The sequence below is a fragment of the Rhinopithecus roxellana genome, chromosome 7 (genome assembly GCF_007565055.1).
Source record: "Rhinopithecus roxellana isolate Shanxi Qingling chromosome 7, ASM756505v1, whole genome shotgun sequence".
NCBI classification, from domain to species: domain Eukaryota; kingdom Metazoa; phylum Chordata; class Mammalia; order Primates; family Cercopithecidae; genus Rhinopithecus; species Rhinopithecus roxellana.
Genome location: NC_044555.1, coordinates 112,745,871 through 112,761,524, shown reverse-complemented (window position 1 = coordinate 112,761,524; position 15,654 = coordinate 112,745,871). Strand labels below are relative to the sequence as shown.

At 36.5% G+C, this 15,654-nt stretch overlaps 1 protein-coding gene across 3 annotated transcripts in view; it reads left to right on the top strand.

Annotated features, from left to right (window-relative positions):
- MCF2 (MCF.2 cell line derived transforming sequence) overlaps nucleotides 1-15,654 on the top strand; it is a 122,605-nt gene that overhangs the window by 45,487 nt on the left and 61,464 nt on the right. For all 3 annotated transcript variants that reach the window (XM_010388742.2, XM_010388743.1, XM_010388744.1), the window contains exon 2: nucleotides 11,250-11,318. In XM_010388742.2, coding sequence (XP_010387044.1) covers nucleotides 11,294-11,318 — 25 coding nt within the window. In that variant the 5' untranslated portion in view covers nucleotides 11,250-11,293. The remainder of the gene's footprint in view (nucleotides 1-11,249; nucleotides 11,319-15,654) is intronic.

Genomic DNA, 15,654 nt, shown 5'->3' with positions numbered 1-15,654 from the left:
AAAAAATAGTAAAAATATTCTGTACATTAGACTGAATGGACCTAACAGACACTTATAGAAAATTCTATTCCATAACTGCAGGATATATATTCTTTTCATCTACACATGGAACATTCTTCAGGATAGACCACGTTTTATGCCACAAAACAAGTATTTAACAAGTATTTAAAGGCAATTCTTATATACTGTAGGTAGAAATGTAAACTAGTACAGTCACTATGGAAAACACCATGGAGATTTATCCAAAAACTAAAAATACAATTACCATTTCATCCAGCAATCTTGCTACTGGATATCTACTCAAAGGAAAAGAAATCAGTATACCAAAGGGATACTTGCACTCACATGTTTATTGCAGCACTATTCACAATAGAAAAATATGGAATCAACCTAAGTGTCCATCAACAGATGAATGGATAAAGAAAATGCAGCATATATACACAATGGAATATTTGGTCATAAAAAATGAAATCATGTCATTTGCAGCAACATGGATGAAACTGTAGGTCATTATTTTAAGTGAAATAAACCAGGTTTAAAGGTAAATATTGCATGTTGTTACTTAAATGTGAGAGCTAAAAAATTCATCACATGGAGGTAGACCATGAAAAGACAGATAACAGAGACTGAAAGTGTGAATTTGGAGAAGGGAGAAGGTGAAGAGAAGTGGGTTAAAGGGTACATACAATTAGAAGGAATAAATTCAATGTTTCATAGTAGAGTAGGGTGACTATAGTTACCAGAAATGTATTGTCCTTGGGACACCTTAAATACAATCTTGATACCTACACATTATATACATGTAACAAAATTTTACATGTACCCCTTTAATTTGTACAAAAAAATCAACTGACCCTCAATATATGGGCTATTTTTTTTGGACTCTCTATTCTATTCCGTTGATCTTTATGTCTACCCTTATGTCAGTAACACACAGTCTTGTTTATTGTAGCTTTGTACTAGGCTTTGAAATCGGGAAGTGTGAGTTCTCTAACTTTGTCCTTTTGTTTCAAGACTGTTTTGGTTAAATTGGCTCCCTTGCATTTCCATATGAATTTTAGGTTCCACCTGTTAATTTCTGTAAGAAAAAAGCGAGCTAAAATTTTTATAGGGGTTCTTTTCAATCTGTATATCAATTTAGGGAGTATTACTACTTTAATAGTATTGTATTCCAAGCTATGAACATAGATTGGCTTTCAATTTCTTAGATATTTAATTTCTTTCAATAATATTTTATAGTTTTAAGAGTATGTTTTGCATTTGTGCTTTATACAATAGAAATAAAATTGATTTTTCTATCTTGATCTTGTATCCTGCACTCCTGCTGAATTTGTTAGTTGTAACAGCTTTTTTGTGTGTGTGTGTCTGTCTGCGTGTGAATTCCTTAGTGTTTTTTATATACAAGATCACATCATTTATAAATAGAGACAGTTTTACTTTTTCCTTTGGGGAAGTGACTGTGAGCAGTGGGTTCCCCAAGACTATCCCAGGTACGATGGTTTATGAGGTGGACTCACATGACTCGAACATAGTTGAACTCCTGGCTAATATTATCACAACAAATATATTTACATACATATGTGTCATACATATGTCAGTTATAAAAAAATGGGAATTTATTTTTTGAATTTTCTTTTTCTTTTTTTATAGTTGTATTTGCTTGGCTCTAAGGTACTTAATATAGGATTTTGGACAGAAAAGTGAAAAACAGAATCAAATGTGATGATGGCATTCAGATCTAAGGTACATCCAGATTTCAGAAATGTTAACATTTGAATAGAATAGTACTTAGCATCTTAGAATAGTATTCAGGTCAAGTTTTGTTTGGAGTTTTATAACTGATAAGAGAGAGCCTTCCTCCTACTTTTCCTTTCTCCTTCTCCTTCCCACACATTTTGTTGTATGCGTGCTTGTACAAAACCTGAGTCATAGGGACTCTTCAGTGAATTGCCTGAGGTTATATCAAAAGTTGGTAGCTAATTCACTATAGAAGCCACCAGTTCCTATATCACTGCCATTCTGTTGTAGGGGTTGACTGCCTGGACAACATCTTTGTGTTAAGTCAGTGATGCTGAATCAGAGGCTTTCAAGAAGCCTGTTTTCCTCCTCTGGCAGCATGCAAGATCCTACATTTTTTGCTTCTGGTCTTGCTTTCTAGCTTTAACTAGATCATCCTATCTCTATAATCAAACCATATCAGTCCCTATAAAGTCCCTGATTCTTTCACCTACTCCTATATTGATGCCTTGGGATGACACTCTCTATTCCCCTGACCATGTATTTGAATCCTAATCAATTTTGAAGGCCCAGCTTACATATCTCATGATCTATTAAACCTTCCCTTTTCTCTCATCCTCAATTTAGATGTAATCATTTCTCCTCTCTCCATACTTTATATTGCATATTTCTATTCTAGCATGTACTATACCCTGCCTTCTATTATGGCCAGTAGTTTGTATATATTTCTATCTTCTCTTAATTTTTATGCTTTGTGAGGTGAGGAACTCTGTTTGTATTCCCATGGGCCACAGCACCTAGCAGAGAGGAGCAAATGAGAATCCAGTGGATAGTTGGTGAATTGAATTACACAATGGATGGGAAGGAGGCTCCAGTAGGTGTTAGCAGGAAAAGGATTTAATATGAATCTTGGTTTTATTTTGTTAGCACAGAATTATGCCTGTCTTTTATATTGTACCTTTTATTGCAGAACAAAGCACTGCATAGATTGTTCTACTGTAGTCCAGTGGGAATTTGTGATGGTTTCAGAATTACTCTTTTATTTGTTCCACCTTTTAAAGCATAACATTTGTCAAGACAACACTTCAATTTATTGCATGTGCTAAGTCATTACTATTTACAGATGGTATAGAGTATCTGATGTTCAGATTGAAAGGGAAAAAATACACACATAGAATCCCATCTGCCTTGCACAGGATTTAAGACTCAAGCAAAACCTAATTTTATCTGTCATGCACATCAGAAATAGGGAACTTTCAAATAAATCATTGCTAAAAGTAAGCATCATTGTTGAGAATTTCAGGCTGTAAAAGTAATGAAGTTTCTTTCAGAAGATTGTTTATAAACATTCTTGGTATGGTTTGGGATGAAACCCATCCTGGAAGAAAATGGGAGGTTATGGAGTCATATCTAGTTAGTAATTTGCATTAGAGCTATTTGGGTATAACCTTTTGAGTACAGATTTTAGATGACCTATCTGAAGGTTAGGGAACTACATAGATGACATGGTAAAAGCTTTGCTGAATCTCCTACTAGATTCTACTTTGCATCTGAACAGTGCCTGGCACCTGGCATTTGTTCAAGTATGAGTCTTTCAAATGAATAAGAGAAGTTTGAATGAATGGTGTGTATGAATGGTATGAATGAATGAAGCATGAATGGTAGCCTCCCTGAGCCTGTTAACTCATCTGCAAGATAAGTGATTTAATATCAACCTTGGAGGATTGTTGTTAGGACCAGAGAAACTGCATATAAAGTGCCTTGTGTAGTGCCTGGTTAATACTAGTTGCACAGCAAATGGTAGCTATTGTTCATTTACTACTCTTTCTCAGTCTGTTTTCATATTGGTGGTGGCAATGAGTTTATTGCCATGGAAGTGACTATCTTTCTGGCTGACATTTCGCTTTCTATTTTTATTTGTTTGTGCTGTTTTTACCTCTTATTTATTTTTAGGAAACCATGTGAGAATAGAGGCATTTGCTCTTTTAAGTAGTTTATTTGCTATGGCTCTGTAGTGCTTGGATGGCATGGCACGTGTGTGCAGCCTGGTTAAGAACTCATATTCTTCTATTGTGTATGAATACAAACCCCAGAGAGGTTGGATAAATGGACGTGAGAGAGCGTCGCTGTGAAATAAAGCTCAAATGTTGGAACTGTTGCTGTTACACTCTGGGATCTGAAGTAAAAAATGTTTTCTATAAAATGGGAAAGCTTATAGATACCAATTTACTTAAACTATCATTAACCACATAGGAATAACTAGTACACTTAGTATAGTTTAAATTCCTGGAATGGTGATATGTATTCAAATCATGAAGGCAAAGACTCTCAGAGAAATAGTTCTTTAAAAATTTTTTTAATTTTTAATTTTTTTTTTAAGATGGAGTCTTACTCTGTTGCCAGGCTGGAATGCAGTGGCACGATCTCAGCTCACTGCAACCTCCACATCCCAGGTTTAAGCAATTCTTCTGCCCCAGTCTCCCGAGTAGCTGGGACTACAGGCACGTGCCACCACGCCCAGCTAATTTTTGTATTTTTAGTAGAGACAGGGTTTCGCCATGTTGGCCAGGATGGTCTCCGTCTCTTGACCTCGTGATCCACCTGCCTCGGCCTCCCAAAGTGCTGGGATTACAGGTGTGAGCCACCGCACCTGGCCAGAAGTAGTTCTTAAAAGATCATTTGACCAGGCATGGTGGTTCACGAGGTCAGGAGATCGAGACGATCCTGGCTAACATGGTGAAACCCCGTCTCTACTAAAAATACAAAAAACTAGCCGGGCGACGTGGCGGGCGCCTGTAGTCCCAGCTACTCGGAAGGCTGAGGCAGGAGAATGGCGTGAACCCGGGAGGCGGAGCTTGCAGTGAGCTGAGATCTGGCCACTGCACTCCAGCCTGGGCGGCAGAGCGAGACTCCGTCTCAAAAAAAAAAAAAAAAAAAAAAAAAAAAATTGGCCCTCTATTTGTAACTATTCATAAAGTATCTTAAATTTCAAGTTTCTTGAACTGTTACCAAAGAAAGTTTCCTTTCTTTGTCCTTCTTGTCAGGAAATTTTTATTTTACATTTGTGAAGTTAATTTCTGTGTTGTCACACAATGAGACAATAGGATGTTACATAGATTTTCTATAATCTTTCTGGAGCATTTAACAACACATCTCCACACACTGATTTCCATGCTGAAAATAATTTCACAAGGAAATCATTCATTACGGGAAAAAAACCCCACATTGCTTAATCCAATTTAACTTACTGAAGGAACAATATTCACTTAAGTCCCCAATCTCTTCCTTCTTATAGAGGACTCTTGAATATTAAAGATGAACTTTTACATATTCTTAAGGTAAAAAATATAAGCAAATCCCAAAACAAATGAATATGACTCAGAATTCTATTAATTTGAAATTTGGAACATAAAAACTAAGTTCCTCCTACCTCCCTTACTGACCCCTTCCAAACTGATGAGTATATAGATTTTTTTTTTTTTTTTTGCTTTCTTTTCCTAGAATCACTTACTGTCACTGAGGATATACCATTAAATCTTATTCTAAAAGATAATCTATTCCAATCAACTATGTGCCTGATTTTCCTCTCTTATCTTTACCACAGAGCAGCTTGGCCTTTGTTTGAACGCTATTAGTGATAGGAAAGGGGTTGTCTATCTTCCGTGAAAGTCATTTCATCTACAGATAGTTCTGACTTTAGAACAAAGTGCTTCTTCATATAGAGTCTTTATAGCTCTCTCTCTTGCTTTCTGTCTTCTGTCTCTCTCTGAGAGGTAAAGCCAACCAACCAACAACCAACCGACCAAACCTGATCAAATAGGTTTGAGAAACACTGCTTACATGACCCATACCCAAGGAGTCACAATGTGTACATGTGTATTTACTAGGAAATATTGCAGTGCGTTTAACCCCTAGTATTTCACAAACTTATTTGATTGTGAACTTTTGTATTTTCTCAGAACATCTGTCCAAACACAGCTTAGAACAGAATCTGGCATATAGTAGACACTCAATACATATTTGTTTAAAAGGTGAATGAATGCAAAATAAATCTTTAAAAGCTTTAAAGTACATGCTGTATTGAAGTGATCCATGTTCTGCATTTTTACAAGTGACACAGCCAGACTGGAGCTACTGATTGGATGGGTATACCTTCCTTCTCTCTGTGAGCCTTTCGAAATCAATTATTTCCACACATTTTAGAACTTTAAAAATTAATATTTGGATTTCTAAGCTTGTATCCTCATTGGCACAACTACCTTTTAAATAGCACAATAAATATTAGTGATATGTTTGCTGGACTCTTTTGCTTTTGGATCATATGTAGGAATGAATTAATTGGAAATGCTTTTTTTGACTTTTGATTTCAATTTGTGTCTGATTGTGTTTGATTGTACAAGCACATGGATTTTCAGCAGAAAATGAAGATTTGCTCCATTAGGGTGTTTTAAAGGGTGTTTGTCAGGTTACCTGTCGAGTTACAGCCCTTTATTTGGCTTCTAAGTCAGCTCTTTTTTGGGCTTAGCAACGAGTTCAATGTAAGGAGAATGGATCCTTTTTATTTGTGAGTAGAGTGAGTTTTCTGCATAGGACAGCTTGACAACCTTCCTATCAAACGTAAATCTAGTCAACAAGGAACATGCTGTAATGTGGACTTGATCCAGCTTTGATGATCAAGGTTTTTTATTTCTCATGCTCTCAGTCAATGCATTTAGAAGGTCAGCAATAGGAGCATTATAAATTATTTGTTCTCACTTTTATATTTCAGGAAAAATTCTGTGTGGAAATTCAAGAGGGTCAGCTACAAAGCTGGGTGTAACTCAATGTCACAACTTTATCTAAAGTCAGTATTTTCTGTTTCTCTTTGTTCTCAGCAACAATCTTACCTTGTCCCTTGCAGCTGCTCAATTGATAACTGTGTGTCTTCTGTTGTCTTTCTGTTGTGTTATCTCCTTCCCCTTCAGTCTGTTTCCAACCCAGAACTTGATCATTTATTAAAGTGGTAATATTTTCTCTTATAACCGTGATTTCATCCTTTTTCATTAGTATGGAAATGTTATTTTATTGGCACAGTTGTGGGCTACATTTTATGATAGAAAACATCAGTCTGTTTTTACACCTATGGATTTTACACGTTGTTGGATCTCATAGAATGTAAGGTACCTTAAAAAGCATTTACTGGCCAGGCTCGGCGGCTCACGCCTGTAATCCCAGCACTTTGGGAGGCCGAGGTGGGTGGATCACGAGGTCAGGAGATCAAGACCATCCTGGCTAACAGGGTGAAAGCCCTTCTCTACTAAAAACACAAAAAATTAGCCGGGCATGGTGGGGGGCACCTGTAGTCCCAGCTACTCGGGAGGCTGAGGCAGGAGAATGGTGTCAACCTGGGAGGCAGAGCTTACAGTTAGCTGAGATCGCGCCACTGCATTTCAGCCTGGGTGACAGAGCGAGACTCCGTCTCAAATAACAACAACAACAACAACAACAACAAACAGCACTTACTATACTGCCCTCATTCCTAAAGTGGGAGTAATGACCACAGCTAATATTGTACTGAATGTGGAAAAATTGAAGGCCTTTCTGCCAAGAACTGGAGCAAGACAAGGATGCCCACTTTTGCCACTTTTATTCAGCATAACACTGGAAGTCCTGGCCAGAGCGACTAGGCAAGAGAAAGAAATAAAGGGCATCCATACTGGAAAGAAAAAAGGCTTGTTAGCTTTGTTTGTAGATGACATGATCTTGTACCCGGAAAAACCTAAAGACTCTATCAAAAAACTGTTAAAACTGATAAATTCAGTAAAGGTGCAGAATACAAAATCAATGTACAAAAGTCAGTAGCATTTATATACACCAACAGCAAACAATCTGTAAAAGAAATCAAGAAAACAATCTGATCACATTTACAATAGCTACAAAAATATAAAATACCTGGGAATCAATCTAACAAAAAAGTGAAAGGTCCATATAAGGAAAACTATAAAATTTGATGAAAGAAATAGAAGAGGACACAAAAAATTGGAAAGATATTTCACTCTCATGGATCCGAAGAATTAATATTGTTAAAATGACAATACTACCTGCAGAAATTTACACATTCGATGCAATCTCTATCAAATTCCAGGGCATACTTCAGATAAATAGAAAAAAATTCTAATAATGTATATAGAACCACAAAAGAACTGAAATGGCCAAAGCAGTCCTGACCAAAAAGAACAAAGCTGCAGGCATTATACTACGTAACTTCAAAATTTGCTACAAAGCTGTAGTAACCATAACAGCATGATACTGGCATAAAACAGACACATAGGCCAATGGAACAGAATAGAGAACCCAGCTACAAATCCATACTTTTACAGCCAATTCATCTTTGACAAAGGTGCTAAGAATCTACAATGGGGAAAGGAAATATTTTCAATAAATGATGCTGGAAAAACTGGATAACTGTATGTGGAAGAATGAAACTAGATCCCTATCTCTCACCATACACAAAAATCAAATAAAAATGCATTAAAGACTTAAATTGAAGACCTGAAACTATGAAAGTACTAGATGAAAATGTTGGGGAAACTTTCCAGAACATTGGTCTGGGCAGAGTTTTTTGTGCAACACCTCAAAAGCATAGGCAACCACAGCAAAGATAGACAAATGGGATCATAGCAAGCCAAAAAACTTCTGCATAGCAAAGGAAACAAGCAACAAAGTGAGGAGACAATTCACAGAATGAAAGAAAATATTTGCGAACTATCCATTTGACAAGGGATTAATAACCAGAGTATATAAGGAGCTCAAACAACTCAATAGCAAAGGACCCAAATAATTCAATTTATAAAATGGGCAAAAGATCTGAATAGACATTTCTCAAAAGAAGACATGATATGAAGAAGTGTTCGACATCACTATCCTCAGAAAAATGGAAACCAAAACTACAATGACATATCTCACCCCAGTTAAAATGGCTTATATCAAAAAGACAGGCAATAACAGATGCTGGTGAGGGTGTGGAGAAAGGGGAATTCTTGCACACTGTTGGTGGGAAAGTAAACTAGTACAGCTGCTGTGAAGAACAGTATGGAGGTTTTTCAAAAAACAAAACACAGAACTACCATAGAATCCAACAATTCCACTTCTGGGTGTATATTCAAAAGAAAGAAAGTCAATATATTAAAGAGATATTTACACTCCCATGTTTATTGCAGCACTATTTGCAACAGCCAAAATATGGAATCAACCTAAGTGCCATTCAACAGATGAATGGATAAGGAAAATATGGTATATATACACTATGGAATGTTATTCATACATGAAACAGAATGAAATCCTCTTATTTGCAGCCAAATGAATGGAACTGGTGGCAATTATGTTAAGTGAAGCCAGCCAAACACAGACACACAAATACTGCATGTTCTCAGTAATATGTGAGAGCTAAAAAAATGGATCTCATGAAGACAGAGAGTAGATTGGTAGTTACCAGAGGCTGGGAAGGGTAGAGGGGAGAGGATGAAGGGGAAAAAAGAATATAAATGTATTTATTACCAGTGAACTGTACACTTAAAATGATAAATTTTATATGCATATTTTACCTCAATAAGAAACATAAAATGGAGGTAATGAAGTGAGGGGTGGGGAGTGACTTGTTGAAAATTGCAGAGCAGCTAAGTGGTCAAGCCCACACTAGGCCCTGGTGCTCCCACTCCCAGCCCACAAACTTTTGTTTTGTGTCCTGAAGCCTCTCTCATTACATGAGTGCTTAAATTGTAGAGTAAGTGGACATAGTTTCCATAGCTCTGCAAGAGTCTAAGTGGTATCAGAGGAATCAAGTCGTACATATTAATACTTCCAGATCTGCCACCTGACATAAAATACATCAATTTGTCTTTATCCTTGTTCCTACTGATCAAAGCAAGGGAGGAATTTGGGTCTCTTATTATGTAGGAATATTTTTATGTCTGGTGCTCTCTCATTTAAAAAGTAGAACACGTTTTAGCTATTGCCACTTTTGCAGGCTCCTGAGGGGAGAGAGAGTTCTTGTATTTTTTGTATTAACCTCATTCTCACCCTTCTTCCATGGCTCCATGTCTAAAAATGTCAATATGTGACACATGTTTGTAGCTGTTATAAACACATTCTTTTATCTGATTAAACATCTAGCTTGGAAAGAATAACTGCGAGTGTAAATGTGCATGCCTTGGTCTGAAATATATCGAGTCAAAGTATATAAAATTACAAAACATTTTTAAGAAATGACTTTATGTCTTGACAAACTAGATATTTGTAATGACATGTATCTTATGAAAATAAACGTCAATTAAAATTGCTTTGTTTCAAATCATGTGTCGGAGGATTGTCTATAACAGATAACCTGTTCCACTGTGTATTATGGAACCATTGAGAACTTGTTTTTTTTTTTAAATTCCCTTGAGGATTGTCTTTTATAAACCACATCCATGTGGTGTGATTTGAAGAGCACTAAGAAGGGTACTGCATCATCAACCTGACACCACCAGAGACCAGGAATTTGAAGGCACTTTGTATCAGAGAGCAGGTGAAAAATATGGCTTCAGTAAGAGATGTGGACCCACAGGCGTTAAAACCGACAAGCCAAAATAGCCTAGTTTGATGACCCATTTTCTTTTAAAAAGTTACCCTTGTTCATGGACCACAGGCAGGTAGTGCACTTTGATTTTTGGCCCCTATAGAGTTCAGTAGAATTGAGCATTGTAAGTTAACACTTAAGATCTGGGACAATCAAAGCACATTGAACAATGCATGGACATTGTTCCATGTGTAATGATAAAAAAAATGAGTTAATGCGCTACTTTTTATTGAACACCTACCATTATGCCAGGTATTTCACATTTCGTTTGCATGGTACCTTGTGAGGTAGATATCATTATGCCCAGTTTATAGCTGAGGAAACTAAGGTTTGGAGAGGCTAACTAACTTGCCCATGTTTGCGTGGCCAGTAAATGCAACAAGCTGGATTTGAATCCACGTCTATCTAGACTAAGAAGCCTGTATGGTTAACCACTTGTAAATGGGATAACAATACTTACCTTAGAGATTTTTTAAGGATTTGATAAGATTAAAAAATCCAAAAATCCAAAAAGCGCTTTGTAATTGCTAATGAAGCTTTGTAGAATGAAAGGCATTATCGGGAGTAGAAGACAATCTGTTACAGTGTCTCCCCATGACCATCTACCCTTCAAATCAATCCGAATGTCCTGGAGTTTGTGCCTTTGTCCTTGGCTTTCTGGTGAGGGAGAGTAGTTTATGTTTTGGGCATAGATTCTGAGAAGTAGGTCACTGGTTCTCTTTATTCAGTGATATTTTCGAATGTGATTTCTTTGCCATGTAGTTGAGAGGAGGAAAGAGATCGGCAGTGTCTGTGGACACAGACCTGTGGGACTCCCAGAATAACTTTAGACACAGTGAGAAAACATGTGTCTAAAATCATGTAAGGCTGTACCTTAACATGTATGTCATTTCTTCTATTTTCTTGTTTGTCATAGAAACTGATCTGCTCCTCCGTATAAAAGACATCAGCCATTTCTTAATGCAAGACATCGCCTTCTTGTCTGGTAAGCAAACTTTCTTATATATTGTCCAGATATATGACTTGATTAGCAGTTAGTTTGGTACCTATTATATAAATAGCTCTCGCTCTATATATAGAGCTATTATATATATCTTCATTTGAGAAGCACTATTTTAATAAACATTTATACATTGTGCACCTAGTTGCTAAACAAATGGACATTTAGAGAATAATTGGAGGTTTTAAGCATTTTAGATATATGAGTAAAAATGACCTTACCACTCTTACACATTTGACTTTCAGACGAGTCTTCAGAAATCTATGATAGTTAAAAGTAGAATATGTCTCCTAGGTGGGTGCAGGCTGGGTGGGAGGGGAGCAGCTGACATAGCTTCTTTGATTACTCAATTGTGTATTACAAATGCTGGCAAGTTGCACCAAATAATCAGCATGCACTAAGTATTTTTTTTTTTAGGATTTCATTTACACGTTATAAAGAAAGTTGATTTTTCTTAAATATGTATATACACTTGTATATAATTTTTAGCAATTATGGTAAAATCAATTTAACATACAACTTATCATTTTAACCATTTTTAAGAGTACAATTCAATGACATTAAGTATGTTTACATTTTTGTGCCACCATTGCCACCACCATCTCCAGAGTTTCAGACCTTGCAAAATTGAAGCTCTATATCCATTAAACAATTACTCCCCGTTTCATTCCGTCCTCTCTCTAGCCCCGTTAACCACAATTTTACTTTCTTTCTCTATGAATTTGACTATCCTAGGTACCTGATGTAAATAAATCATATGGTATATGTCTTTTTGTGACTGGCTTAGTTCACTTAGCATAAGGTCTTCAAGTTTCATCGATGTTGTAGCATGTATCAGAACTTCTTTTTTAAGGCTGAATAATATTCCATTTTATGTATATTCCACACTTTGTTTATCTGTTCATCCATTGATAGATACTTTGGTCGCTTCTACCATTTGGCTGTTGTGAATAATGCCACTAAATAGCATTACACATTTTTAGAGACATAACTATGGTAAACCATCCCGCCCCTTTAGCTTCTGGTCAGACTTTGGGGAAAGTTTTGCTTAAAAACAAGCAAATTACTTTCAGGTATTAGAGTAATTAGAATTATATCATTAAGTATTATATTTATCATATTAAACAGATAAAGAAAACTTGCCGGTATATATTAATACATTGTTTTTATAAAGATGAGTGCTTCTTAGGTATTGAGAGTATAAGAAACTATCTTATTCCTTCTAAATAGTTTAATTAATTCTCAGAAAAATGGCACCTACATGCTCAGTTTACTAAACAAGCTTTTACTTTATAAGTGATCCTAATTGGACACTTCAATCTGGCCTCTGCTTTTATTATCATTATTATTATTTTTAAAGACAGCATCCTGCTCTTTTGCCCAGGCTCCAGTGCAGTGGTATGATCATAGCTCAATGTAACCTTAAACTGCTTGGTTCAAGTGATCCTTCCACCTCAGCCTCCTGAGTCACTGGAACTATAGGAGTGTGCCACCACACCTAGCTAATTTTTATTTTTTGTGGCGAAAGGGTTTTGCTGTGTTGCCTAGGCTGGTCTTGAACTCCTGGCCTCAAGCGATCCTCCCATCCTGACTTCTCAAAGTGCTGTGATTACAGGCATGAGCCATCGCACCCAGCCTGACCTCTGCTTTTAAATGATTATAATTACACCTATGATAAAGCTTAATTAAAAATGATTCTAATTAGTGGTAACTGTGAATTAATGATGACTTAATTAATATGGCTTTATGTTTTATTTTATAAGTGGCATAAATGTGTGACAGTGTCAGTAAATTTAGCAGTATGTTAGGTTCACTTTTAAGTTTTGGAGATTTTACTTAAGATTATCTATGTTTTCCAAACTGTGTTCTAAATAGAACCATCCTCAAGGCTTGCTGCACTCATCCAGATCCCTCTCTACACCTTTCCTTCCTTAACTGCTTTTTGTATTTGTTTTAAAAATGCATCTGCCTATAGCTTCCTTTGAAGAAAGGGTTCCCAATGGTAAAAAATAATTAAAACTTCCCAATTTGGAATATAGATATCTCCTTTGATCTCTTCTCACAAGTTTACTACCTAGGACAGTACTTGTAGGTGTTTAGTGGTAATAATCATTTATAGATTAGTCAATGATAACTTACTCTTATAAGAGCCTTGCCACCTTTCCTTTGATAAGTATAGTTTGCCTAAGTGCTAGATGGTTCTGTCCTTAACTAGAGTGCTCACCAGCTTGCTTGGCAAGTATGTAGTTATGTTATATTTAAGATATTTATTACATTATATATTACATATCATTTCTATTACTAGTTCTATACCATACTCTACCTATAGAGGCCCTTTGTTTAAAGATTCACTAAATCTCTTGGTTCAGAATTGTACAATTTCTCCTTTGAGTTTCTTAAAAACTCTTCAGTGGATGCCATTATTCTCAATGATTATTTTCACTCTACTCTTTAATTCTAGAATATCATATAGTGAAGATTAATAACCCTTTGATTTAATACTTTGGACTAGTTTGATTAAAAATAATTTGGGAATGAATACTCTCTCTCAAGTTTCCCTTGGTAAATATTGAGGCAAATAATTAATTTGATCTTTTTCCATGTGCACTAGAGAAGAAAGTGTATTCTGCTTTTGTTGGATGAAGTGTTCTAGAAATGTCAATTAGGTCATGTTGGTTGAGACTGTTGTTCAGGTATACAATATCCTTGCAAATTCTTCGTCTACTTGTTCTATCAATTATTGAGAGATGGGTGGTGAAATTTCTGACTAAAATTGTGAATTTGTCTATTTCTTCTTGCAGCTCTATCAGTTTTTGCTTTGTGTATTTTGAAGCTCTGTTATTAGGTGCATAAGCATTTAGGATTTTGTCCCATTGAGGAATTGACCACTTTATCATGATCAAATGATCATTTTAATATCTGGTAATATTTTTGACTCTGAAATCGACTTTGTCAAATATTAAACAGCTTTGTTTTGATTAGCACTGTCATGGTATATCTTTTTCTATCCTTTGCTTTTAATGCATTTGTACTTTTATATTTAAAACGTGTGTTTCTTGTGGGCAGGATATAATTTGGTCTTTCTTTTTATCCAGTTTGATGATCTTTGACTTTTAATTGCAGTGCCTGGATCATTGACATTTTGTGTGATTATTCATATGGATGGATTTAAATCTACCATCTTATGATCTTATAAAAGCAAAATAAAAATAATGAGATGGTAGATTTTTCCATTTGTCCCATGTGTTCTTTGTTTTCCTCCATTTCTGTCTTCTTTTGGGTTGAGTATTGTTATGATTCCATTTTATATACTTTTCTTTTTCTTTTTGGGGGGCAGGGGGCAGGGAGATGGAGTCTTGCTCTGTCGCCCAGGCTGGAGTGCAGTGGCATAATCTTGGCTCACTGCAACCTCTGCCTCCCAGGTTCAACCGATTCTCCTGCTTCAGCCTGCTGAGTAGCTGGGATTACAGGCGTGCGCCCCCACACCCGGCTAATTTTTGTATTTTTGGTAGAGACAGGGTTTCAACATGTTGGCCAGGCTGGTCTCGTACTCCTGACCTCAAGTGATCCTCTGGCTGTGGCCTCCCAAAGTGCTGGGGTTATAGGCATGGGTCACTGTGCCCGGCCTATATCCTTTTATATTGTCATATTTTTATTGCAGATTGAATTAAAAATATTTTTACATCTTTATTCACTTAAATTCAGCCAAATAAAAATTACAACTGAACGAAAAAAATTTCTATTAGTGAGCTACATTCAAAGGCCACCTTGCAACTTTCCTCCTAAAATAATTCTTCAAATTCTATTTAGCACTTAATATTTATTGAGCATTCACTCTCTGTGTAGGTGCTAGACTGGCTGCGGATGTGAACCTGAAACACATGTAAGGCTCATCTCTGCACTTTTAGATGGCTTTTATTTTCAATATTTCTCATCCTTCAGGCTGCATAGAGGTCTATTGGGCTGGATGGAGAAACGGGGGAGAGACTGAAATGAAAGCCCAGAGACAGTGCAGCCATTCCCTCCCCAAGAACCCCTATGACAGTACCACTATTCTTGGTTCCTATGGAAATGGGCTTAGGGCAGCCTCACCTATGAGCCCTGGGATCCATGCTTTCCAGGGGTCAAGGTCACCCACTTGGTCAAGATACTGCTGGATGCCACTGCTCCAGGTTAATGGCTGCATGGGTCTGCGGGGAGCTTCCACAACCCTACACCTCTCCCTGGACCCCTACCCAGACTGAACATTGAATTTTAACCCACAGATAATTTGTGATCTTTCTTTGCATTAATACAATTCCTATATCATTCCTGCCATCAT